Source organism: Neocloeon triangulifer, unplaced genomic scaffold (assembly GCF_031216515.1).
Source record: "Neocloeon triangulifer isolate White Clay Creek 2 clone unplaced genomic scaffold, ASM3121651v1 ptg000012l, whole genome shotgun sequence".
NCBI lineage: Eukaryota > Metazoa > Arthropoda > Insecta > Ephemeroptera > Baetidae > Neocloeon > Neocloeon triangulifer.
Genome location: NW_026775554.1, coordinates 8,005,125 through 8,029,502, shown reverse-complemented (window position 1 = coordinate 8,029,502; position 24,378 = coordinate 8,005,125). Strand labels below are relative to the sequence as shown.

The window sequence follows — 24,378 nt, the reverse complement described above, 5'->3', positions numbered from 1 at the left end:
CTCTCTTCTTTTACTCACTTTTCCTTAAAAAAAATTATCTTTACTTTCTCACTATCAATTTTAAGTACATAATACAAAAATTCTGCTCCTTTATTATTTAGTGACAACCAGTTTTCTATTTCTTCTACTATTACTCTTGATTACTCTATTATTATATAGTTTTTAACTGCTTCATCTGCACAAAGTCCTATTTGCATTTTTAAAATGCTCCATTTAGGTTAAACTAGTTGAATAAAAATCAATTCAATTTTAGTTTACTATGATGAACACCAGTTTATTTAAAATCATATGAGGTGGTTATGTACACAGTACACGCCATTTGTAGTATCAGCAACCATAGACATAGATATAATTAATTTTATTGCCATAACCCCAGCATAAAATGCATCCATCATTATGTCCGTCTCTATAAAACAAAATTAGGGAATCTCTACGATATGCAGACATTCTTTTTGAAAACAAAGTCTTTTGACAGATTCACATTGTTAAGAACTTATTGTGTGACAGTGAACACATCCTCGTTCGTAAATGACGAACAAGTAAAAAGCCTCCGCACTTACCAACTAAAATACACACACGCACAATCAAACATAAAATAATGGCACTTTATTCCGAGACAGAATAGTATCCGCTTGCTTATAAAAAAGGAAAAGTACAGTTGTGTTGCCAAGAAAGACAAAATCAAGTAATGATTGAATGAACACATGGTTGAGCACTCGCGATATCAAGTGGGTAAAAAGAACTGCTAGTCAAAACAAACACCACAAAATGGTTAAATTGGATCATCTCTATTTACACAACAAATAACTCATCGTTATATCTATTACTTTTTTATGCTCTTTGATTAGGTCAAACACTATTTCCAGCACAGTACAGAAACAAAGTCAGCAGCACAGACATTTGAATTCTGCCACATACAAAAATTAAATAATCAGTTAACACAGTAGTTTGTTCGAGGATCCCGACAAAAACTTATCAACCTAAAGCATCAAAAGCTCCGCTCAAAACAATATTTTTGGCTTCGGTGTGATATGATATATCAAAAGTTCTGGCAACAAAAGATCAAAACAATATTTTTTTTTTGTACTGGTGGAATCAAACGTCAAGACGTTTGAGGGTGAATTTGCTAGGGAGCAGTCTGCTGGTGTTGTTCTTGACGTCGCCAGCCCAAGAGCGGGACTTTGCCCTGAAGTGCTTCAAGTCTGCCTCGTTGCCCTGACTAAGCATCGGCACATAGCTGCGGGGTTCACAAAGATGGGAGTGAACCTCGTAGAAGGCCTTGTAGCCGCCATGCAAGAGGTACACTTCAGGGTAGTACAACTGAGGGTAGCACTCCTTGTTAGCAGCCCTGTCGGAGCTTCTGAGGTAACGAGATCTGCCGAGAACTTGGATTTAGCAAAAATTCAAAAGTTTTTAGTCACAACATCAGACTTACAGGCATGGTGCTCTCTCGGAGGAGAATTCACAATGGAATATGAGAATGTGCCTCTTGTTGGAGTTCAGGCAGGGGGTCTGACCTTGAGAGCCTCTGATAAAGACATCGTCGATGAGATCTTTGGAAAACAAGTTCTTGGCTCCTTTAATGTGGCCTCCGTTGAACTCGTAAGGGTATCTGCAGTCGATTATCGAGAAACTGTCAATGTGCTCGCTGAAGCCGCCAGTCAGCAAGTGCGCCATCGTGTCCGGGGATATGGTTTTGAGATCTTGATGCTTTCCGTTCATTAGGGGCAGCACAAAGGGCTTGGAGAAGTCGCCTATAAGCAGAGGCTCGACCGACGCTAAAAGTAAAAAATTTGTTAGATTCAAATCAAAAATTCAAAATGAAAAAAATTACATCTTTCGACGGAATTCTTTATGATGGCGTCCGTATCGGAAAAACTCCGCTGGAATTTTCCCAGGCCGGGGGACTTTGTTTTTTGGAATCCATAATTGAGTAGGGAGCTTTGGGTGAGAGCTCCTTTTGCCGAGAGCTGTGGGCTCGCACCAGTGTTATCACTCAGGCTGCGTAGGGGCTTGATGGGTGAGAAGTTGCGCCTCCTTTTCGTAGGGGGTTGGCTAGGCGACTCCTCAGGGTGCTCAGAGATCGGAGGCACGGGCCTCTTGAAAGCGTTGCTGGTGCACGTTTCCATGCTCGAAGGCAGGGCGTCCTGGATCGCGTTGAAGCTCGGACATTTGAATAGGGACAGACGAGCCTAAAAACAAGCACATTTGTTAATACAGAATTACTTTATGATGCAAATCGATTAGGTTTTACCTTGGAGGTAGTGGGGGTGTCAAAGTCACTGATAGAAAGACTGCGGTGAAGAGACCTTTTGGCGCTGGACTTGCCGTTAGAGGAACTGGACTGCTTCAAGAGAGGACTGCCTCGGAAAATCGGGCCAGACAGGAGACTCCCCATGCCTGAGGGAACGCTTGGTGACATTGTATCGTCCTGAAATAAAGAAATAAAGTTTAAAGAAATTAAATTTCATTGAAATAAATATTGAAGAAGGTGATAGAAATATTAAAATTGCTGGATATGAAAATTAATTTTGGTAAAGCTGTGAGAAATAAAAACTCACATCTTTATCATTGTTGAGGAATTCAAGGAATCCGTCATCGATGGAATCACTGCCTGAGGAGAGACACCTGAAGAAGCCGGTGCCCGATGATTTGGGCGAGCCAGGGCTCATAGGGGTCGCGCCCTGGAGCTCCTTCCTCGGGGTGTTCTTGCGAGGCGCCAAACCGCTTGGCTGTGCAAACTTGAAGGTTGCCGGGTCATCCAGAACGCTGTCCCTCGAGTCCGAGTTGTCCTCGAGAGGGAGGCGCGGTCGAGGCGAGCCCTGAAGATGGTCGGTTAAGAGACATTTCAGCACCAGCGAGAAAAATTATACCTTTTGGAATGGCATGAAGGAGCTGTTTTCCTTGTCTGATATTACAGACGCTACCCTCTGACTGCAGTGAGGAGATCTGAAATTGCACACTTGTTATTGCACCTCATACTACTATTTACGTCTGAATGTTTGAAGTATTTTTTTCTGGAGTATTTACCTGGAGGGAGATCCGGGACTGTTGATCTTGGCTGCATTTTTGAAGATGCTAGAACAAAAAATAAAAAAATTGAAAAATCTTTATCTTGAATAAGTTTGAAGAAGTTTTGAATACAATGCTATTCCAACAATGTGATTTATTTCCAAAAAATTTCGCTTGTTGCCGAGTTAAAATAAATAAAGAAGCATTTCCTATTGTCATATATGGCTATGCAAATGGAGTCATGCAAATGACCCCGTATCCCCTCCTTCCCATGCTAAACAAACAGAAATTCATGAATTAAAATTTTTCCAAAGTGACCTTTCGAAAAGATAAATAAAAACCAGGCACATTTGGGGCCACATTGGCTCCAAAACCACCCCTCGTTCAAGTCTCCAGGGGCGTCTGGCACCCCTTCAAGTGGAGTGCTCGAAGCCAGCGAGAAAGGCGCCGCGTCAAAACAAACACCGGCCTAGAGGGAAAAGGGGCCGATCAGCCCCAAAGTGGGTCCATACCTGGAGCAAGAGTTGCAGATCTCGCAGCAGTGGGCCAATGAGCCGGAAGTCATGGCGAGGCCGAAATTTAGGGCCGCCGGGTTTTTGAGTGAGTACGGGGGCCGAGTGGGGACACAGCTGGTGCGTCTCGCTCGGCGGCTCAAGCCCGACTGAGCAGGAGAAAGAGGCGGCTGGCTGGCTCGGCGGGAACCCCTACCTCGGCCGCCAAGTATGCGCGCCACCCCAGAGGTCCCTGCCCCTTTTCAGCTGCCCCCATGAATTATTTTAATGAGCGAGTTTGATAAGCCCCGATAAAACCACTGAGCCAATGCACAAGCTGCTCGCTTTTCCATTTCTTTTAATTCACAACAATAAATTCAGAAGATTACTTAAATTTGTAATGGATGAAAAGTGAAAAGAAACAAATAATGTGTTAGGTTTCTAATAATCCAGAAGAATTCAAATTAAATTTATTTTTATTGAAAGTGCCAAGCAAAAATTAATTTAGCAAAGCAAATGAAATGAAATTTTTTATTTAAAACTTTTAGAGACTTAATAAAAAAAAAAATGAGGATTTCAAATCTGCGTTTAAAAATTCAATTTTTCTATCCAAAGGCAAGGCCAAACAATTTTCTAATTCCGCTCGTTTTATTGTAAGAGGCTCATGAAAGATCAGCAGAGGGTCCAAAGGTCCAAGTTTTGAATTTCACGTCAAACCATTGAGCAGAACATTTTCTATATATTTCTGCTTTCAAAGCTTCCAGTGAGCACTTTGCTTTTCCCTTTCCACAGCAAAACCAATTCCCTGTAAAAGCTCTTCTTTGTTGTGCGCTGTGGGAACAACTTGCTTGGGTGCGCTATTTTTCCACCTGACAATAGCCCAACGGCAGGCAGGTATATATGAGAGGAGAGATGATAATAAAAATAGTGAAAAGGAAAAAGTGGCGCGAGAGATGCACCTTCCTTTTGCCTGGCAACAGCCCTAACTGACCCTCGGAAGCGCCGAAACTGCGTCGGGCGTCGATCGCAAATTTGGTTTAAGGCGAAGTCATAAGTTTATTCTTGGAGTGATAACGCGTGTAATTAGTCGCGACTCGCGTCGCATTAGCGGAACAATCAAAAGGAATGCGCCAGTCTGACTTTTGGCGCGGAGAGTGCACTCGGCGGCAGGCAAACGCCCCTTTCCCAGCATAAAAACGATGACCTTTCACGCGCTGGCCCTACAAATTCCACCTCAACCTTCCTCCAGGGAAACGTCATGCCTTAAATAATAGACCGTATACATAATTAAAATGTTTGATCGAAATAGCCTGACATATTCAGAGTATCTTCTTTGGAATTTAACACAATTAAATTCATCCAGTTTTGGAAAAAAATGAATTGTAAAAAGTTCCAACAAAAATTAGTAAATTATAGTTGAAAAAACATAAAGTTGAAATCCAATGTTATTGTGGATAATAATACTCTGCGTTAATTTATGCCTTTATTGGCTTAGTCAAATCAATTCCTCAAAACAATAGAAACAGATTTTTGCGACTGTTGGAAGACAACAGAAAACAGTCAAAAAATTTAGTCACCATTGTTGTAAATACTTGATTAGATTATGTCAATAAGGAGTCCTCAATAAAATTAATAAATGTATGTACCGTATTCGCGAAAAAAGAATAAAAATGAAAATTATTGAAATAAAAAGCTAAGGAAATTTGTATGGTTAAGATATTAGCTCTGTGCTCAACAAAATTTGCAAATATATAATCCTTTGCACGCCAAAAAACTTACTGGAGATTAAAAATCCCTTTAAAAAGTAAAAATAAAAAAAATGATTAAATTTTAATTTATAAAAATCGCTTAAAAGGAGGTAAGAAAGAAAAAGCCCGCCAATTGATCAAGCTGAGGTCAAGTGCCTCTGCAGTATGTGGCCATTGGAGCATCGTCTGTTCTGCTCCTCAAACCAACTTTGAGACTGATCGCGTTATCGCTACTCAAGTCACAAATTTCGGTGCTTCCAGAGTGGGTTAGGCCGGTGGCATCCCGCGGGGTCATTGAATTTGGGCCGCGGAAAGGCGGGAACGGAGCTCATACGTCCGCAGCTGCAGCGGCCACGACCAGTTTGCAGAAAAGTCAATGGACAAGACCAAGGCCAGTTACATGCACCGCGGGCCGAATCTTTTTTCGCAAACCAAGAGCAATGTCAGAGTAGTACACACGTGCTTGATAGAAAATGTGAGACGGCGAACGACAAAAGAGAATGATCGGCGGAGGCGATTCATGGATAATTTAATTTTCTTTTACAATATCCAACTACAATTAGAATTTTAAATTAAAAAAAAAAATGTAAAAAAATCTTCTTTTCCTATTTTAATCAAAACTTCTAAAATTGGAAAAAGTTATAAATTTTTTTTTTTCAAATTAAAAAAATTGCACTATTTTTAACTGAACATTTTTTATTGAATTTGAGATCGAAAATTTTAAATCAGGATAAAAAAATCATTGATTAATAAATTAAAAAATTAAATTTCCTCGATTTTCATTTTTAATTAGAGCAATTTTGAAATGATTGATTAAAAAGTTGAAGATTCCGCTAAAAGTATTATTTTGTGGCTTTTGCAAACGATGTTTGAAAACGGAAATTTCCCCTGCTGCCTGCTGTAAAAACTCCCGATTCACTTTGTTAGTCCCCCCAGCAAACACATGGTAATTTCAAGAAGAAGAGACGGAAGGGCGAAGGAAAGCTGCTGCAGAGAGGCCGCTCGATTCCCGTGCGAGCAAAGTCTCTTTCTTCCTTTCTTCTTCTTTCCCTCTGTGCCGAACACAATTTTATTTCATGAGGCAGCTGCTTATCAATACCTTAAATTGGAAGCAATAATTTCACTTTCGATTTTTATTGCGAAACGGAAAACGAGCGACCCTCTTTCTTGGAGACGATATGAGAAAAAAAATTAAATCAATCGGACGTGCTTTCCGAAAAGATTCAACTGTGAAATGGCCAACTTTTCATTCAAAACAGCTGTCGCAGAAATCGAAAGTCAAGGGCTCCTGGCTTGAAAATAGCAGCTTTTGGCGTGCATACTAAATATCAAGTGGCCCGCACCGGATATGCCATTTTTAACGTGTGTCACCACCAGCACTGCTGCTCACTCACGCAGCCACACATGCCTCTCCTGCAGCCAAACCGCAGAGTTTTGGTGTCTGTTTGGTGTAATCTGATGTTTTTTGGCGCCCATTTTCCCCTCCAATTTTTTTATCCTTTGATGGAAAAATCCAACTCTCAAAAACTTGTTTCATTGTGTGGAAATTTCACCTCATGTCAATCTTACTCCTAAATTAGATAGTACATAAATATTAATTAAAATCTAAATAATGTTTCTCATTTCAGGAATGACTGGCAATTTGTTAGAGTTAACCTTTTTTAAGTTTGTCCTCTTATTTTTGTAAAGGGGTGGAACATAAATAAATTCATTGGGGTCGGTTCTATTTTTGTTATAGTTAACCCTAGAAATTATAAAATTTTTCAAAATAAAAAATTCAAAATATAAGATCTTTTTGATCTTGCGAGTTTAGAAATTTTTTGCAAGAGTGGTGACTCCTTAATAATTGGTTTTCTTTTACAATTAGTGTTTTTATTTAACATTCTGTTTCAAATGAACAATATCAACAATATAATATTAATAGTTGTTAAATTAATTAGAAAATAACATTATTTTTCCCGCTTTTTTGCTTGTTTGGAAGAACCGCAGGAAAATCTATACAAAAATTCAGAGCATTTTCCCATGCACTAAATGTGGCGTGAAATTTTAAGATAACGAGATTCGCTTTGTGATGTTGTTGTTGCTGCTTTTTTTGCGCGGATGCTGCGGCTGCTTGGGATGCAAAGCATCAGTGTCTGTCTGTCGTGTATAATAATATAAAACGCGTCGGCCGGGAATAATGAACATTGTTGCCGTTGGAATGGCCTTGCTACGAACATTGACTCGCTGCGTGTATAAAGTGCCGAGTTGTTTGGAGGGAATTTTTTTGTACCGTCTGCAGTGCGCGCCACTCTGGTATAAATTAATAAAATGCGTAACGCTCGCTTTTCCAAATGCAAGAAAACAATGGTGAGGCGTCGAATTTCCGCCGAAATTACATGCGCGTTTGAATGGAAGGAAGGGTGCTTATCGCTCGGAAATCGAAAGTTGCGAAGCAAAAGACGCATAATATACAGAAGAAATCTAAGCGGGAGGCACGCTCCACTTTTACTACACAAAAGTTAATGATTATTGTATGCCACTGCTGTTGAAGACCATATTTTATACATAACATTGGAACTTATAAGAAGAAATTGGAAAATATAAAAGCTTTTTTATTTTCTTGAACATTTACCTATATAGCAATAAGACATCAGCAGTCAGTATTGAAATTTGTTTAATTTCCAACAAAAGTTTTGGCTATTTGAAAATGAGCACAATCTTGAGAAACCAGGAGCTGATGATGAGATATTTTTAAAAATACAATCAAATCATAAATTTTCGTCCCTTTAGAATCGACAAATTTGAGCACTTTTCAAAAACGTTCTAACCCTTCTTGTTCAAGCAACCAACCAGTAAAATTTCATTAAAATCAAGTTATTTATTAAAAGGTATCAGTTTAAAAGTATTTTCTATGCAAGGTAAAAGGGTAAATAAAAAGATCAATACCAAGGAAGTTTCAATAAAAATGAATCCCATTAAAAAACCATTTATATTCCTTTTTTATTTACCCTTTGCACAAGTAACTGCAGGCGCCCTAAAGCTTGTACAAGCAGAGCTCGATCGCCGTCACAAAAGGCGACAGAAAAGTCCTCTGGAGCTACTTTTCCTTTTCACTGGGAATCATCTGCTCGGCACAAGGAGGAAAGCAGCTTGATCTAATTTTGCTGCGGAATCTTTAGAAAAATATTTGCACCGCCGAGGAGTCGGCGAGGAGGAACAGGAACGACAGCTGGAGACCCTCCCTGTCTGGGGCCCCAGTCTTGAGCACGTGCCCCGCGCGATAAGTCTTAACCCCTCTAGCCTTTGTCAGAGTCTAACAGTACACACACATATTTCAAAACGTGGCAACAAAGACATTTTCTCAAATCGCCCCCTTCGTCATGAGAAATGAGCTGGATGAAATCCAACGTTTAATTAGATTCCAAATTTTTTCTTTGCCGAGTAAGGACAAAAAACGGCAGGCATTATAATTTGACATTGTTCCTGCAGGGCGGGTTGATTGATTTGCAGGCAGCGGTTCGTCTCGATCTGCAGCTAGTCCAGTTTCGAGCGCTGACCGGTTGAGCTGAGAAACTGAAACGTCAGTTAGGTGCAAGCTGCTGCACATTCCAGTTTTTTAATTGGACCCTCGGCTGTGTATAAATCAATAAAGGCATTTCTTCAGAGGTATATATATACGTAAAAGAACTCGCGGAGGGTTAAACAAGTCGCGTTTAAAATTTAGATCAGTGTATCAAAGTGCGCATTCATTATATTTATGGTTTAATTTAATAAAGTTTAATTTGAATACATATAACGTTATTGAAATAGAGTTTCATTTATTTGAAATTCAATTTCCAAAATAGTTCTTAGCTATATAGAAATCTGTTTCTTAAGAACTGCAAACTAATTTGCATGTGGTAGTTCATTGCATTTCTAATCTAATAATTAAGTTCGTTCAAATTTATGATTATTTGAAAACTTTTCTTAGTAAAAAGTCAAAGTTAATTATTGATAACATTAACAAGTCTGTGGATTTGGTTAAAAACGAATCAGTTAAAAAAAAAACGAAGATCAATTTACTAACAATTAGATTACAACGAAGAAAGAAAATGAGTTGATTTAATTTTATCTGAATCAAATAATATTTGCAGATGCTAAGCTTGGAAAGCATAAAAAAATCAGTTAAATTGAAGTAAATAATTAAAAAATAATATCTAGCTGATGTCTGTCTTTTATATTTTAGACATTAAGTAAGATTTTTTTAATAAAATAAATAAATAAATCTTTTAATCTTATTCTTTTCTGAATTGTATAGAATTAGCAGTGTCAACACTCATGAATGTATTTATTTTGTTCTTTCAAAAACATATAATGTAATTATTTTAATTCAACTCTGTAGGTAACTCTCTCATGGTGCATGATCGCGATACCATTATTTGAGTTCCGAGAGCAAACGACTTGCAATTAAATGGCAATAGATCTGTCGCTGTTGGCGCAAACGGGGCATGTAACAAGATAGGCAGTAATTTATGCCGTCCCTTGCATTGTTCCGATCCGAGGAAATAAATAAAATCTAAACTTTTTACCCTCTAATGTCCCCCACAAGAAACGCCATGGGAACAAGACTGCACCTCTCGTCCCACCTCAGGGGTGAAACACACCCTTGCCACTGTCCGGCGATGATCACCCCAGCGAGTTCCAATCGCCCCTTGCAGAGCGATCGACGATGGGAATTTTCGCGGCCGATCACCTGTTGAGTTTTTCTCTCTGAGAAAGAAAATCCTTTTTTAACACAAACCCCAGTTTTCAACAAATTTTTTAACCACGTGAATCGTTTTTTTTTTTAGACGACCGCTGGTTTTGAAATTTTAGGAGTCGCGGTAATGAGCGAAGAAAAATTGTTACTAGGAAGATGCGTGGGGAATTTTGTATCCGTGAGAACATCAGCGGGTATGGGGTGGCCCATCCAGAGAGAGATGAACGCTGGCGACGAGGGTGCGTTTTCCCGCCGCCGGCCCCCGAGAAACAATATACTTGACTGTCTCACTCAGACTCCGCAGCACATACATGGTGTGTGTGTATAAAAATGTGAGAGCTCTGCGATATTATACCCGCTTGCTTGATGGCTCCTTTACACGCCTGTCAACCTCAAATCACAAACACGACAAGGGGTTTCTCTCTTGAGTGTGTAATTGGGGTGGGATTTTTTGTGAGTCGTCTTTTGTCCAACGCGAATCAAGAAGGTCGGACTGAATTTATTAATGAGTTCAATTCATCAGAAATTCAGCGGCTGGCAGATTATTACGGAGGCTGAACATAAATGAAATTAGTAAAACATTGATTCGGGATTATAATTTTAAGTGCTAAAGAAAAACTTTTTCAAATCAAAGTTTTTTACTGTTTTGATGCTTACATTGAATTGTTTAGTTGATTGAATTGAAGATGAAATAAAATTAATTTTACAATAGATTTAGTATAATTTTTTATACAAATTCTAGAATGAAGATCAAAAATTACAAAAGTCTGAAATTTGAATGATTTAATATTTTAGGTTAGGAAATTGATTAAAAAATTATTTACTCCTAGCTCATATTTTTTAGGTATTCTGAAAAATTTTGTATTCAACAAATAGTATACATATCTCAATTTCGAAACTATACTAATTTTTAAAATTAACAATTTCGCATTATAATTTCTTCAAATAGTTGTTAGTTTGCGTGTTTTTTCTGATAAGTCAAATTTATTGTAATTTTAAAACAATATCTAACAAATACGTAAAAAATATTTTTCAATTTCGTAAATCTTTTCATTTTAAAATAATTAAATTTCCTTGGAGGTAATACAGAAGAATAAGTTTTAATTTTTTATTAATTTGCTATTAAAACGGTTTTGTGAACGATTTTTATGAAGAAAATTCTGATATTTGTTCAGTCGCCTGTTCTCTATTGTTTGAATCCTGTTTCCTTCTGTGGGACGAAAAGCCAAAGGTGTGACGAGCAGCAGGAGTGACGGCCCGTGAGAATCTCTGCTTTGTTTTCTTCCCCATTTTTCTTCCGTCCCGGACGAGAATCTCACGAGACCGAACAAAGAAAGCAGGTCGGCTGGACCATCTGAGAAAAGGGGCCCTACCGGCTGACTCGGCTGCCGTTTTCTTCATTAGCATAGTTGTCAAGAGGGTGAGAGAGTTTAGTGACCCGAAACTCGGCGTTATCTTCCTTCGGCCCCTTATCTGTTATGCCACCACTCTTTTTTAGAGGCGCAAACAACACATTAAGTTCTCGTTAATGCCGCCGCGGTATTTCTAATTAAACGACTTGCATCTGCTTTGCGTGCCATATTTTGTGAGCTGCGTGCACAGATATTTGTGGAAAAGCTGCTGCCTTTTCTCAAGCACAGGAGTGGAACGAATTGGAAATTTCTGCGCTGCTCACGGAGAGACCTATTATTGAGCAGCGGCTGTCGCGCACCCTCTCAGCGTGAAATGGGTTGAATTTTAAGTTTGGGAACCTGTGGCATATGCGTGAAAAGCAAAAGGAGATATCAACGCAAGAACTTAACAGAATATTTTCGTGGGAAACCTACGGAAAATAAAAATTAATATCTATGTTCAGCCAAAAATTCATGGCTTTTAAAAAAGATATACAATAAAATTCATGGTGAAAAAATATTAACTTAACAAAATATTGCCCACTGTGTCTTTGCATTTCACTTCAGGAATATAGGAAAAACGAGTTAAAAATTTAATTAAAGACTATCTTTATATTAAAAATCTAATGTATCATAGAGTATTGGATCATTTAAAATGAATTTGCCAGCTAAATGCGCCAAACTAAAATGTAATTTTTGAAATAAAATTTTTTTCTAAAAATCTTACAATTAGAAAAACGATGGGACATTTTAAAATTTGGTAATTATTTTTTATTTTTATAAAAAAAAATGGATTAAACAAAGTTGAATCATGTATATCATTGGTTTGGAGGATGAAAAACCCTTACACTTATATTATTCTCACTCTCCTATTTGTTTTGGTGTCCTCATACATTTCTCAAAATCTACATTATTTATAAAGATTAAAAAGTTTCAGATTGTTCAGTTACGAGATATATTAAAAAAAATGCAAAATAATATAAATTAATATTTATTATTAATGTTAATTTCGAATTTTTTGTTCCTTTAATTGGATCAAAGTTTAATTGAATTTCATTATAGATGGTAATAAAAAAAATTTAATTGCCCCTCTCTGTCAGTGGAATTATTACAATTTACAATAACGCTATATTTTTTAACCGTGTAGTGTGTTGGACTGAGAAATTTTCCACAAGCCAAAACTGTGGATGTTTTAAGAGGACGTGCATGGAAAGCCGCGACCAGAATTGCGCCAAAAGCAAAAGGGCGGCGCGCACGCTTCTGCCTATAACTCATCACATGAATGGAAACACACCTCCGACAACTGCACATGCCTGTCTGCGTAGTTCGTCTCCCGCCAAATTTCAACCCCCGGGTGTACTAATATCAATTGCAGCTCGCACCCCCTGCGCCGCGATCAAACACACAATGGACTCATTATTTTAGAACAGGGTGGTGGCGGCCGGGTAGTGCGGGTTGCCGTCCTACAAATCACTCTCTAATGCACTTTTGGTACAATTTATATACATCCACAGCTGCCGCATTAAAAATTCATGTACACTTCTTGTTTTATTGGAATGCCAGGTCCAGCAGCAGCAGCAAATGAGAGTATACTTGTTTTGCATCTCGGATTAAAAATGATAGAGAAGAGGACGTAGGAGAGAGATTAAACCGCGGATAAAGCGCTGTTCCGAGAGCAGCTGCATTTGTTATTACTATTTGGCACACTCGCGCGCGATCAATGGTGCGTGCACTTTTGCGCGCACTTGATCAGCCAACTGCTGCCCGTATTACTCTATAACTACAAGCTTGCCTTTTTGCAACTGCGATAGCGTGTGTTGAATAAAAAAAAGGAAAAAATAGTGAAATAGTAAAGAAATAAAAATATTAGTCGCGGTTTATTCAAGAGTTGCAATTTTAACAATATATTCATGAAATATTGGCATTATTGTTTTTTTTTTTTTTTTTATAAAATTTTAATCAAATAAAGAAAATGGAACTCCTTTCTATTCAGAAAAAAAATATCCCGAACAAAATATTGGCAAAGGCAGACTATAGACTAGACCTAACAAAAGAACATAATCGTTAAATAAATTACTCCGAAAGAGAAGACTTTGCCAAAAACTGAATAGGTTACACATCTTGTTATTTATCACACATCACACGCAATTATGTATTCTTCTTAAAAAAAGTAATGGCTACTTAATTTTCAAATTCTTATTAAATTTTCAACGGCGGCATAATTTATTTCGCATTTGCAAATAGGTTTGAATTCCTTTAGCACTTAATTAATACCTCCTGGAGACGCCCCAATTAATCTCCGTCTGATTTCGATCAAGAGACAAATAACTCCCTAGCCGGCGCAACAGGTAACAATTTTCGAGCCCAATTCGTTTCTCTCTTTTTGGGAGGAAAGATTTATCTGCGGTCTATAAGTCCCAGACAAGGAGATATTATGGAGAGACGTCCCTAATGATACTCGAAATGATGCGCCACAATCGCACAGGGAAACGAAGAGAGCTACTAATAGTGAGAGCGAGGGGAGTTTTCGCGCCAGACAAGAGCGAGTGAGCGGGGTGGGCAGCCAGACAAGGGATGCTTGGTTGAATATTGGAATAGCAAAATTGTGCGTAGACTATACAATTGAAATGTAGTATAAAAATCGCTGACTGATAGAGAATTTTATCAAATGCATGCGGAAAATCCCATAAAAAAATTAAAATAATTTAAAAAATACGTTTTACAAAAATGGAGTTGTTTTTAATATCTTTATAGTTACTCAAAGTTATCAAATAACGATTTATTTTATTTGAAGTAATAAAAATAAAAGCATAATGAAATAAAAAATTCTTTTGCGAGCGGAAAGGCGTTGGTTACTTAATTAAACAAAAAGACACTCCCCAAATCAAACGCCAGCATCAAAAGGAAGTTCCAGCATGAAAGTTCGTTTTGGCTGCCCCAGCGTCAAATGGGTTTGTTGGACGCAGCAGAGTAAATAATCTTTATGTGCGGCTGGCCGTTGGTCGAATCACTTTGTGAATTATTTCATTCCTCCGACCATACGCCGGCGGTCGACCTTGTGGTCGGTCATTCTCCGGCTTGTTTATTATTTAATATATACACAGGCGATTTCCTTTCGCGCCAACCTTTCTTTGCAATGCGTACACATGCAAAAATTTTAAACAACAAAGCCAAGAATTGAGCTCGACAACGGTAAAGTGACTTTTGTTCGCGGGCATCAGTCGGTGAAATTGACATCAGTCAAAACGAATCATTTGAAATGCAGCGCTGGAGGAGGCGAACTTGAGAAATTCAATTCTTGTCAGAGACTGGAGTGTTTTCTCGAGAGCGAATGAATGGAGAATGAAGTTTAAGGGCCATCGTTTTGAATAAACAAAGCATGCCGGAAGAAAAAAAAATGAAAGGGAAAATGTTTTTAATTTTAAATTGATTTCCTATCGAATTATTTCATATTGTTATATTTCTTTCGGATAGTATTTTTTATAGGATTTCATAAAATGAATAAAGTATTTATTTTGTATTTATATATAATTTAAAACTATTAATCTAGAATTTAACTTTAATTTTTGCAGACTTGTTCTGATGTTTTTTAATCTGAGGAGATTTAAAAAAAATTCTGTTTCAAGAATAAAATAATTTGGATAAAATTTTTTTTATAAAATTAAATCTGAAATTCATAACCAACTTAGAGCTATCAATATAATAGATAATTATACATTTTTTTTTAAATTTGTTGGGATAATTCTCCTTTTTTACTTTAATCATAATTACAACGACCGTTGAACCAACTTACGTTATATGCATTAAAAAAATGTTATGTATATCTGTTAGGCACAAACGCATGTGTTGTGAGGCAAAAAACTCACGCGCAGCATCCCAGCTGCGCAGCTATAAAGAAACATTGGACCAGCGGCGGCGCATACTTTTTCTTTCCTGCTCTTCCAACCGTCGTTTCGTCTGCTCGTCGGTGGGTCGGTTATGCTTTCCTGCTTGTGCTAAATGATATTTATGTGATAAGCAGTGCTCCCGCCTGGTTGCTTATGTAGTTAGCCTGACCGGCATTAAAAAGGGAAAAAAATACGCCCACAGCATCAACGCCAACGCTTTTCGCACATACCAATCCTCAAAAACGGTCAAATTACTTCGGCATGAAATTGTACGCCTCCCAAAAGTAGTGCCAGCATGTGAGCGTCGATTCATTAGTCTTTGGGGTGGCGCCTCAAAAATTATGAAAAAAGAGAGAGCAAGAAAAATTTTGTAGTAGCAGGTGCGAATATTGTACCTGATGAGGGACAAACACCAACTGACGCGCCAAAGAATTTCGAAGCAACATCCGTCGCCGCAATCTGGGAGGCGAAATCCCAGCAGCCCAAACCGACCATTGACAGCAGGTGATGGAAATATGAGGCAGCCAGCAGATTTTTATTGAATTACGCAGCTGGGCAAATTTGACTACAAAATCTGTGCGTGTGCGACGAACGTGATTTTTTTTTCAAAATATTTGCAAGGAAATCGTCTCCTGAATTTCAAATATTTGAGGACCCAAGTTCTTTTGTTTAAAATATTTTATCTTTATACTTTTTCCTATACGCAGAAAAAGTTGTATAAATATTAAAAAGAAAATCTTTTGAGATCTCTCAATAAATTTATCAAGATAAAAATTACCTGTCCGCTTTTAGATTTTTACAAAAAATAGCAAATATTTAAGCGTTATGAATTATGAAGCATTGAAAAATAATACGTCTTTTTATTGTGGTATAGTTTTCGTGTCAAGGAATACCAAATAAATAAGAAAAAGTATTTGAATTGGAACAAAACCCTGCCATTCGATAACCTACTTCCACTTCCTGTGTGCACTCCGTAATCTAACACCCGCCTAATGCACCACACACTACATTTTTATTCAAAATCTGAACGATTTTCTTTCTTTCAAAGAATCAGGTGCTTCTCTTGAAAAAAGTCGTTAACGCAGGTGATATGTTACGGGCATAGGAAGGTGCAGCAGGGATTTGAGCCGAGCAAAGTGCGCGGCTCGTGCGGCAGCTCAAAGAATGGGGCAGGTGAGGCTGTCAGGTAGAGGCGAACAACTACCTTCCTGATCCATTCAGTGGAGGTTCGTTCGTTGGTTGCCCGCGGGCAGGTGGGTCGGCGGCGCGAAATGAATTCGTCTGTGTGACGGCCGAGATTTGTTAGGATGCTCAAAATTGATTATTGTGCCCTGATCATTCAGATGTATGCGGGAAGGAGTTTTGTTACCAATGTCGAAAAATACAAAAGAAATGAAGCTGCTGGTACGAACCACGCCGATCGGCAGAAAAGATTGCTAATTAGCTTTGCATTGAATAAATTTGGCGCCAATATATGTTTCAAAAAGGAAATTTTTTCAATTATTTATAACTAATTTTTCATAAAAAAAGTTATATCTAAATACAAAGTCGGTTTTTTTTATTTAGAATGATATTTATTTATTTAAAGATTTTGCTATCTTAATTATGACCAATTTTTATTCTTTCAAAATCTCCCTTTTCGTAAAATATTTTTCCTCCTTAAGGCGTTGTTTGACGCGTGACTGATTTTCCCATGTCATCTTTGCCAATATTAATTTTCAAGCTGTTTGCTCATTCAGTACTAGTAGGGCTTTGCAGTTTTATTATGGCCGATTTCCGCACGATTTTCTGCAGGAGTGTCTCCCGCATACATTCTTTTGCTCGAAAATCAAAGCCACGCAGGAAATGAGAGCTCGTTTTTCATTGTTGAGGCGCTGAGAAGAATCTGCAGCTCTTTGAGCCGCCCGCGCACGTTTGCCACCTGTTTCCTCGCCGCTTGCCGCCCTTTTATTAATACACCATAACTCACCCCAAAACCTGCACCCCCGACGAAAATTCAAAGACCGTTGAAGATAAATCCGTCGTTTTGAAAAGCGCGACAACAACGGAGCAAAGAATTTGGGCGCCTTTTTATCCTAGCAATGAATGGATTTGTAAGAAAATTTGTGGATGTTATTTGGTGAAGGAGCCGATGGGAAACGGGCTGACTTGAAGGTTGTGGGAAGAAATTAAGTGCGTTGGATTGCGTGATCTCTTGAGAAGAAGCAGCGAACAGAAGCTGCTCAGGGCAATAAAAGGAACTTTTAAGAAGTAAAAAATGCTGCTGAATTTGCCTCTCACAATCAGCAGTTAGGGCGAAAAGACAAAGGATATCTGCAATTAACTACCAATGGACGTTGCTAAATGTTTCGTTATTTTGCATTTCCACTTCAACTGACTTCAACTAAATCGCTTCCTTTTCATCATTATGTTGCTCTGCATTTTTAACTTTTGTAAAATTATTTGAATAAATATTAGTAAATAAATTAAGGCATAATCTTGGCGGATACAAAAACCTTTTCAAAAAAATTTAAGATATTACCCTAAAAATTTCATCCAACAAATTTTTGATAAAGCTAAGTATTCACTTTGAATTTTATATAGTTTAATATTAAATTATGTTTTTTGATAGGAAAACTTTCAATTGATTCATAACTCAGAAAAATAAAATGTTTTATTTTTAAAAAGTTCATCATGTGCTATTAAAAATGTCGCAAAAATATGGCATTTGATGGAAAAACCAAAATGTTTCTGGTGTGAACGTTTTAAATTATTTTCCTCTATTCCACTGTTATTGGCTGCTGAATTATCAAAATTAGTAGATTTTAACAATATTTTGTTGAGCTACTGCGTTTTTTTTTTGGTAGAAATAAACCTCTGAAAGTTTTCCCTCAGGTCTTGTTTTCCAACCTAGGAAAAGAGCTTTTGCCACCCAGAATAGTTTCAAAATCTCCAAAGACTACTTTTATTTACTGAAATTTTATCATTTTCCCTCAATCGTGTTGTGCTGGGGTTTGGAAAAATACGCGCATCGATGCGTTTTCTCAGGCTGCTTTTTTTCACGGCCACAAAAGCAAAACATCCCCCGAGTGTAATCCTGCCGCACGCATCGAAATTCCACAAGCGAGAAAAGAAGAGAAAAGAGAATTTTGTCGCTGTGGGGTGTTTGGTTGGATATGGACATATGGATTGGCTTCCACGAAATGAGCTCGAAGCCGTTGACGGTGGAAAAAGTAGCCAAGGAGACCCACCGACTGGTCCCCAAGTAAGTCCAGGTTTTGCTGCACCAACTGGTTATTTGAGGTGCACTGAATCAACCCGCGACAGGGGCGCTCAGATTCAACAGCTCAGCTAATTGGATATTCACCTCTGTGCGCATTTCTATGAATCTCAGCGGGAATCGGAAATATTATTACGCAGATGTTTTCAAACATTGGTCCATATTTCAACCCAAGCAGTGAAAACAAACTTAATCCCTTTCTTGTTCCGTCAATGAGAAAAAATCATCCGTAGAATAATAATTGTGGTTCAAAACTTGAAAAAAGAAAAATAGAAGAAAATGCCTACCTTGGCGAATCATTAGGCGTGTTGTCAGGACTGAAATTCATTTGAAGTTCTGAAAAAAAAGTTAGTTTGAGTTAGTTTAAGATTATGCAGCAAAATATGGCGAAATCCAAAATATGAAAATAAAATAAAATTGTGAAAAATAAAAAAAATTGACGATAAATTTTATTTGCCTAAATATTTGAAATTAAAATTATCAATCTGAAAAATAATAAGGAAGAAAAGTTTCTGAAAAGTTTTATTTTCTTATTAAATATTTACTGGTAAGACAGATTAAACTGTCCGTTGCAGGCGTGTGCGTTCATTACCATAATTATCATAAAACGCTAATCACATTTGGTGTCAAATTTATTGGCCCAGCTGCTTAATTCTTTCATTCAGATAATCATCTATAAAGAGTAAAACTACTGTTTGCTCTCCGGCCTTTTCAAGTTATTCTAAAGCGTATAGCATGTTTCAATTTATGAATCGGAAAAAAGGGGTTGTTGCTGCCACCAAGCCCAGCGAACCGCGTTTCCTCGACTTTTAGAGTTTTCTAAGCTCTGCATTGAAACCTCCCCCTCACTCAGGCCAATTACCACACGCAGTCTGTTTTGCTTTTGGCGCGGGCCAAAGAAAATAAGGTGCGTTTCCGCCGGAATAGCGCGTGTTATCGTCTGAGGAGATACTGGCCAAAGAAACACAATGTGTTGCTTGAGGTAATAATTGAGGAAGAGTGTTGGCGGCAAAACCTGGCTGGTTAATTAGTATGCGTGAATTCAAGGCCAAGGGTGCAGAAAGATGGTGGTCATGCTGGGTGAACATGTCAACATTTGGCGCCAATGGAGGTCATAGACCTGTGCAAAAGCACCCAAGGGGAAAGTTTGAGCATGAATTAATATAGCAAAATGAGCATCAAAATTTTGGCCAAAACTGCATCACGTATTAAGCTAGACTTTTACTATATAAACAGTCAAAAAAATCTTCTGTTGCATTTAATTGTAGAAATTTATAACAATTTATCTAATTGAAAGAGCTAAAATAGTTATCCTGACAAATGTTCAATCTTCATTTCAAGGAAGTCAATTAATCAGCAGCAAAAAATGGTTTTAGGTCAGAAAAATCCGTGACCCCGTTTTGTAACCAAATAGATTGATTTAAAATTTTAACACAAATTTGTTTAAAAACTTCAGATTTAAAAGTTCCTGATAATTTCTCGGATTTTAATTTTGCATGCTTATATATCCATCCATAAATTGATTGATTTATTCTTGCTAATATCCTGAATTATTAAAACTTTGATTATTTTGTAACCATGAAAGCAAAATGCTCAAAATTTTACTCACCAATAGATTTGAGAGAATACTTTTAAAAAAACTTGTTTTGATATTTAATCTATATTTACAAAAACGAGTTTTCCTGCATGTCTCAACATTAAGAGTTTTTCAAGTTTTATGCGTTTGGAAGAATCTTGTTTTGAAACTATATGGCGATGAACAGGGGTGACGAATAAAAAATCACACTTGATCAGTGAGAATAAACTGATGTCGGCGCGGCAAAAAATATATATTTCATTTCTATTTGCCAACGCAGCACTCTAGTATTTTTTCTGCTAATGCTTTGAAAGGAGATGGAGGCACAGCATAAAAGTACAAACAAAAAAGGGCTTTCAGATTGCAACAAGGACATGGGGTAAGAACTTTAAGGCAGACAGGTATGTGTGTGTGTGCATTCATATTCCCCTGTCGTGAGTTTCGCTACCCCAGTGCGCTCCTTGCTTTTATTCTACCAGCAGACAGACTTCCAACGGATCTTTTCTTTTTCTCGGCGCATTCACGAATTCCATTTTTTACGCACATCTCACCTGCTGTCGTGCGTATTTCTTATTCATTATTTCTTCCGCACCGAATATATATCCGTCGACGGAATTAGCATTCCACCTGGACTGATTTAATGAGTAGATATTCCCCCAAGGCGGCAGATGATTTACACCAAATTAGTGGGAAAGTATTTCAAGCATATATACGTGAAAGTAAAATCCAAATGGAATTTTGCAAAAATTGCGCAAAAGAAAACTGGTTTGGCTCTGATTGAAAAATTATTTTACGTTTAATAAAAATAATATAGTACCTGACACATTATAAATAAATGTACCTCCCAACTTTCTAAGCAAATTTAACGAAAAATATAAATATTAACAAGTTGATTCCTTAAAAAGTGCATGATTATGTTGTATTATGAATTAAACTGCCCTTAATTTGAAAAGAACAACCTGGATCATTATTGAGTTTATTAATTTATCTTGAATTTATATCTTATCGAGAGGAAAAGAAATGAGGAAAGTCTGGTGTTGTATGAATTTTTGTCTCCCATTGAAATTTATCAATAAAAAATAGCTCATACCAGTGTCATTGCCAGTTTCCACCTCCATAGGCGATCCACAGTCCTTCAAATCCATAATATTTTTACAATCCACTCCTCTGTATACCGTCAGAATTTGAGAGATATCTCACGATTTGGCTTACGAGACGCCGGCCGGCTATAGCGTCTTCTCGAGCAAAACCCAGAAGTGTTATCTTGTTCAGGCTGTTATCATTGTGGGCCGCAGAATGAGCGGCTCGTGTGGAAGGCAGTTAGCACGATAAGAAAAATACTGAACAAACAAAGAGCTGCGTCGACAACTTGCTAACTATTTGAGAGCAGCGAATGCTTCGGTGGCAAAGGCCATTCTGGAAACTGCAGAGGCACTTCGTCATCAACATTTGATATATTATATTGTTTTATTTATTGCGTAAGATGAATAATAAAGAACTCTTTGAGAAGTTATAAAAAGAAAAAGAAATTTAATTTTTTTTTTTAACAAAATCTATTTACGGAAAGGCTATTTTTTACACGAAATTTATTTAAAAAAAAAGGTTGATAAAAATGAATACACACCAACGATTATTTAAAAAAAAATCTATTTTTTTGCAGCAAACCCTTTATTTTTAAAATTAATTCTTTGTGTTTTGCCTTCTCTCCACAGTCCACAGCTCACAATTTTGCGTTTCATTCGTTTCAGTGAGCAGTTTTGGATTAATTAAATCAGCAATGCCACGAATTGCACATTGTTGTAAGAGAGCATGTATAATTAAGGAGCATTGTTTAGAATTCTGAGCCGACGGTTATCAAAGGGGTGTGTATGTATGAAAATCGCGCCGAAAGAATAGAACACAAAAGCCGCTCATTGACACTCTCGAGCAGACTCGGTCTCGCATCCCCCGACGGACCAGGCTGTGAAATCACCCAGAGGTTGAAACTCGGGGCAATTTCGTTACGGGGGCCGCTGCCCTCAGGAGTCAGCCGGTGGAAAATCCGGAATCGACATCTGCTGCCTTAGAGGGGTCGGTCTGCAAGGGGTGGAAATATGGTCTTGGCACGTGTGCATACCGGTCACGGGGGAGGGGCGCTGGGTGGGAGGGTAGTAACCGTTTCACCTTGACAGCTAGCAACAGGCTACCTCCAGTTATACCTGTTCTTTCCGACGGTTGTCGCCCCTCTTATTCCCAAACTGAATTTTTTTCTATATTTCTTTTGATTTACATTTTAATTACAAATTTTATACGGTGGAAAAACAAAAAATCCCGAGCAAATTAGATTTTCCAATTTCAATTTTTTTTTATTCGCTAACTGCCTGATCTTCAAACAAGTTCCTCACTCAGTTCGTTCAGCTTTTTGTGACATTTTTTGCGCATAATAAAAGCAGGTTAATATAGCTGCAGACGAAAATAAACTAGGAATGTGAGTTTTGAATAAGTAACTATGCAGCTGCAAAAAAGCGAACTGGATTTGACAAAGGAACACGGTTGCTTGCAAGGTGGCCCACGTCTGATGTCATTTTGCGCTTTTTGCAAAATTTATTACGAGCTAAAGAAACGATCAAATCCAATTTTGGTTTCACTTCTTTTTGGGAAAAGTTGTGACGGTTCGTTACAAAACCAAAGCATCAGTTAGCGGGAGCGTTTGAATTGAGCAAGCAAGCTCATTGCTCGCCGCATTCCACGGGGGCAGCAGTTGACTGCCAGCGGGAGAGACTGAAACGACCAAAATCTCTACCGTTGGCCCAACGTTTATTTTATAAAATGCAGAAATAAAAAATTACTTAAAAAAAATTAGGTCAAAAATTAGATAAAAATTTTAAATCAAGTTTTTTAAATTCGTTATGTTTTAAACCCAAGATCCTATCATACTGTATCATACTTTAAAAAATTTTCATTTTTAAATCATTGCTCAAACACAATTATTCCCCTAAAATTATTGTTATAGATAAGTAAAAAAAAATCAATGAAACTTTATCCTCTAGGTGTGATTTAATTAAGGACATAATGGAGCAGAATTCCCAAACTCCTAACATATTTTGCTAATTTTCCGAGCATTGGTTTTTTCTCGCTCAGTTTCTGAATCCATGTTAAAAGTCTTTTGAAATAAAATTTTTTGATGTTAATTAATTTTAAGCTAAATACGACATTATTTTTAATCAATATTTTTTTGGGCTGAAAAATTGAATCATAAACATTATTTTCTTAAATGAATTAAGTATGAATAAAATTAAATGACAGATAAATGTTAACTTAAATTATCACCCAGGCTATCATTTCCTGCCTAATTTTTTTAGATCTAAATTTATATAATTAAATTCAATACAAGTTAGACCTCTAACTCAAAACATTGTGAACGCTGATCTTATTTTAAAAGTATAAGTTATTGCCTTAAACTCTGCTCAACAATCCAGCAGTTATAAAGAGATCTCAAAATATTTAACGGAGTTATGTATATTAATTGTGTTTAAAACATGCCCAGAATTGAATGATGTTAGACATTTTTTCACACCAAAATTTCCTATGTACCATCCTCAAATTTGCTACTGACCTCTCAGTCTTCTATCTTTGATTTGAGAAGGGCTCGGGGTTCCGCTTTGACTGCTGAGGGACAGTCTTCGCTTCAGAGTAGCGAGGTCGTTTAAGTTTGCACTGCCCATGTCTTGGGCTAGCATTGACATCGGAGATAGCCCATTGTGCGTTGGTGAGGCCAGTCCTGTTTTCTTGCGAAGAGCCGGAGTCGGAGGGGCCGGTGAGTCGGCCAAATTAATAAAATTGCTGAGGTGAAACTGGCGCAGCACTTTCGGCAGTGACGGTTCCATTGTTCAGTCGGGCCTGGGTGATTAACAAATCCATTAGTTCATTGACAGGAAACTTTAAATTGCGTAAAGTGATAATTGCACGACCAGAGGCGTTTCGGCCCCGAGGTGGTCGGCAAGCCTGAACGGCAGCATACCTCTGAGTATTATTTGCCACTGTTGCAGCCCTGGAGACGGGAGTTATCTCGTTTTTTCAGTCATTTCGGGCGAATGAAGTTGTTATATGACGACAGGCAGTCACGAAAGGAGCCAGAGCATCTCAAAGCAATAAAATTTGCTTCGAAAATTTCCAGCCACAGCCACAGGAGAGAGATGAGCGGAACTGGGCAGCCGGCAGCCGGTGCAAAACGAATCAAACATCAAACGTGGTCGGGCATGATGACGGCTGCTGAACGCTGATTGGCCGACGTGCTCTCCGCGTTTCACATCTA

At 37.8% G+C, this 24,378-nt stretch overlaps 1 protein-coding gene across 3 annotated transcripts; it reads right to left on the bottom strand.

Moving 5' to 3' along the window:
* Positions 1-247: 247 nt before the first annotated feature.
* On the bottom strand, positions 248-24,330 carry LOC132196467 (M-phase inducer phosphatase). 3 transcript variants are annotated; one of them, XM_059619143.1, is made up of 10 exons: positions 24,085-24,330; positions 23,680-23,963; positions 18,796-18,844; positions 3,031-3,078; positions 2,874-2,949; positions 2,562-2,822; positions 2,255-2,431; positions 1,835-2,192; positions 1,436-1,778; positions 248-1,375 (listed from the first exon to the last, which is right to left on the bottom strand). In XM_059619143.1, the coding sequence occupies exons 2-10, from the start codon at positions 23,948-23,950 to the stop codon at positions 1,096-1,098; spliced, it is 1,863 nt and encodes a 620-aa protein (XP_059475126.1). In that variant the 5' UTR covers positions 23,951-23,963; positions 24,085-24,330; the 3' UTR covers positions 248-1,095. The 3 variants fall into 3 exon arrangements, with proteins under 3 accessions (XP_059475126.1, XP_059475127.1, XP_059475128.1); XM_059619144.1 differs by lacking the exons at positions 23,680-23,963; positions 24,085-24,330 and adding an exon at positions 21,175-21,388; XM_059619145.1 differs by lacking the exons at positions 18,796-18,844; positions 23,680-23,963; positions 24,085-24,330 and adding an exon at positions 3,525-3,678.
* Between the last annotated feature and the right edge of the window lie 48 nt (positions 24,331-24,378).

Coding starts and splice junctions, on each gene's coding strand:
- LOC132196467 (XM_059619143.1), bottom strand. CDS start 23,950: ATGGAACCGTCACTGCCGAAAGTGCTGCGCCAGTTTCACCTCAGCAAT. Junction 2,950..3,030: donor AGTCCCGGATCTCCCTCCAG/GTAAATACTCCA, acceptor GTGCAATTTCAG/ATCTCCTCACTGCAGTCAGA. Junction 1,376..1,435: donor TCCGAGAGAGCACCATGCCT/GTAAGTCTGATG, acceptor AGTTCTCGGCAG/ATCTCGTTACCTCAGAAGCT.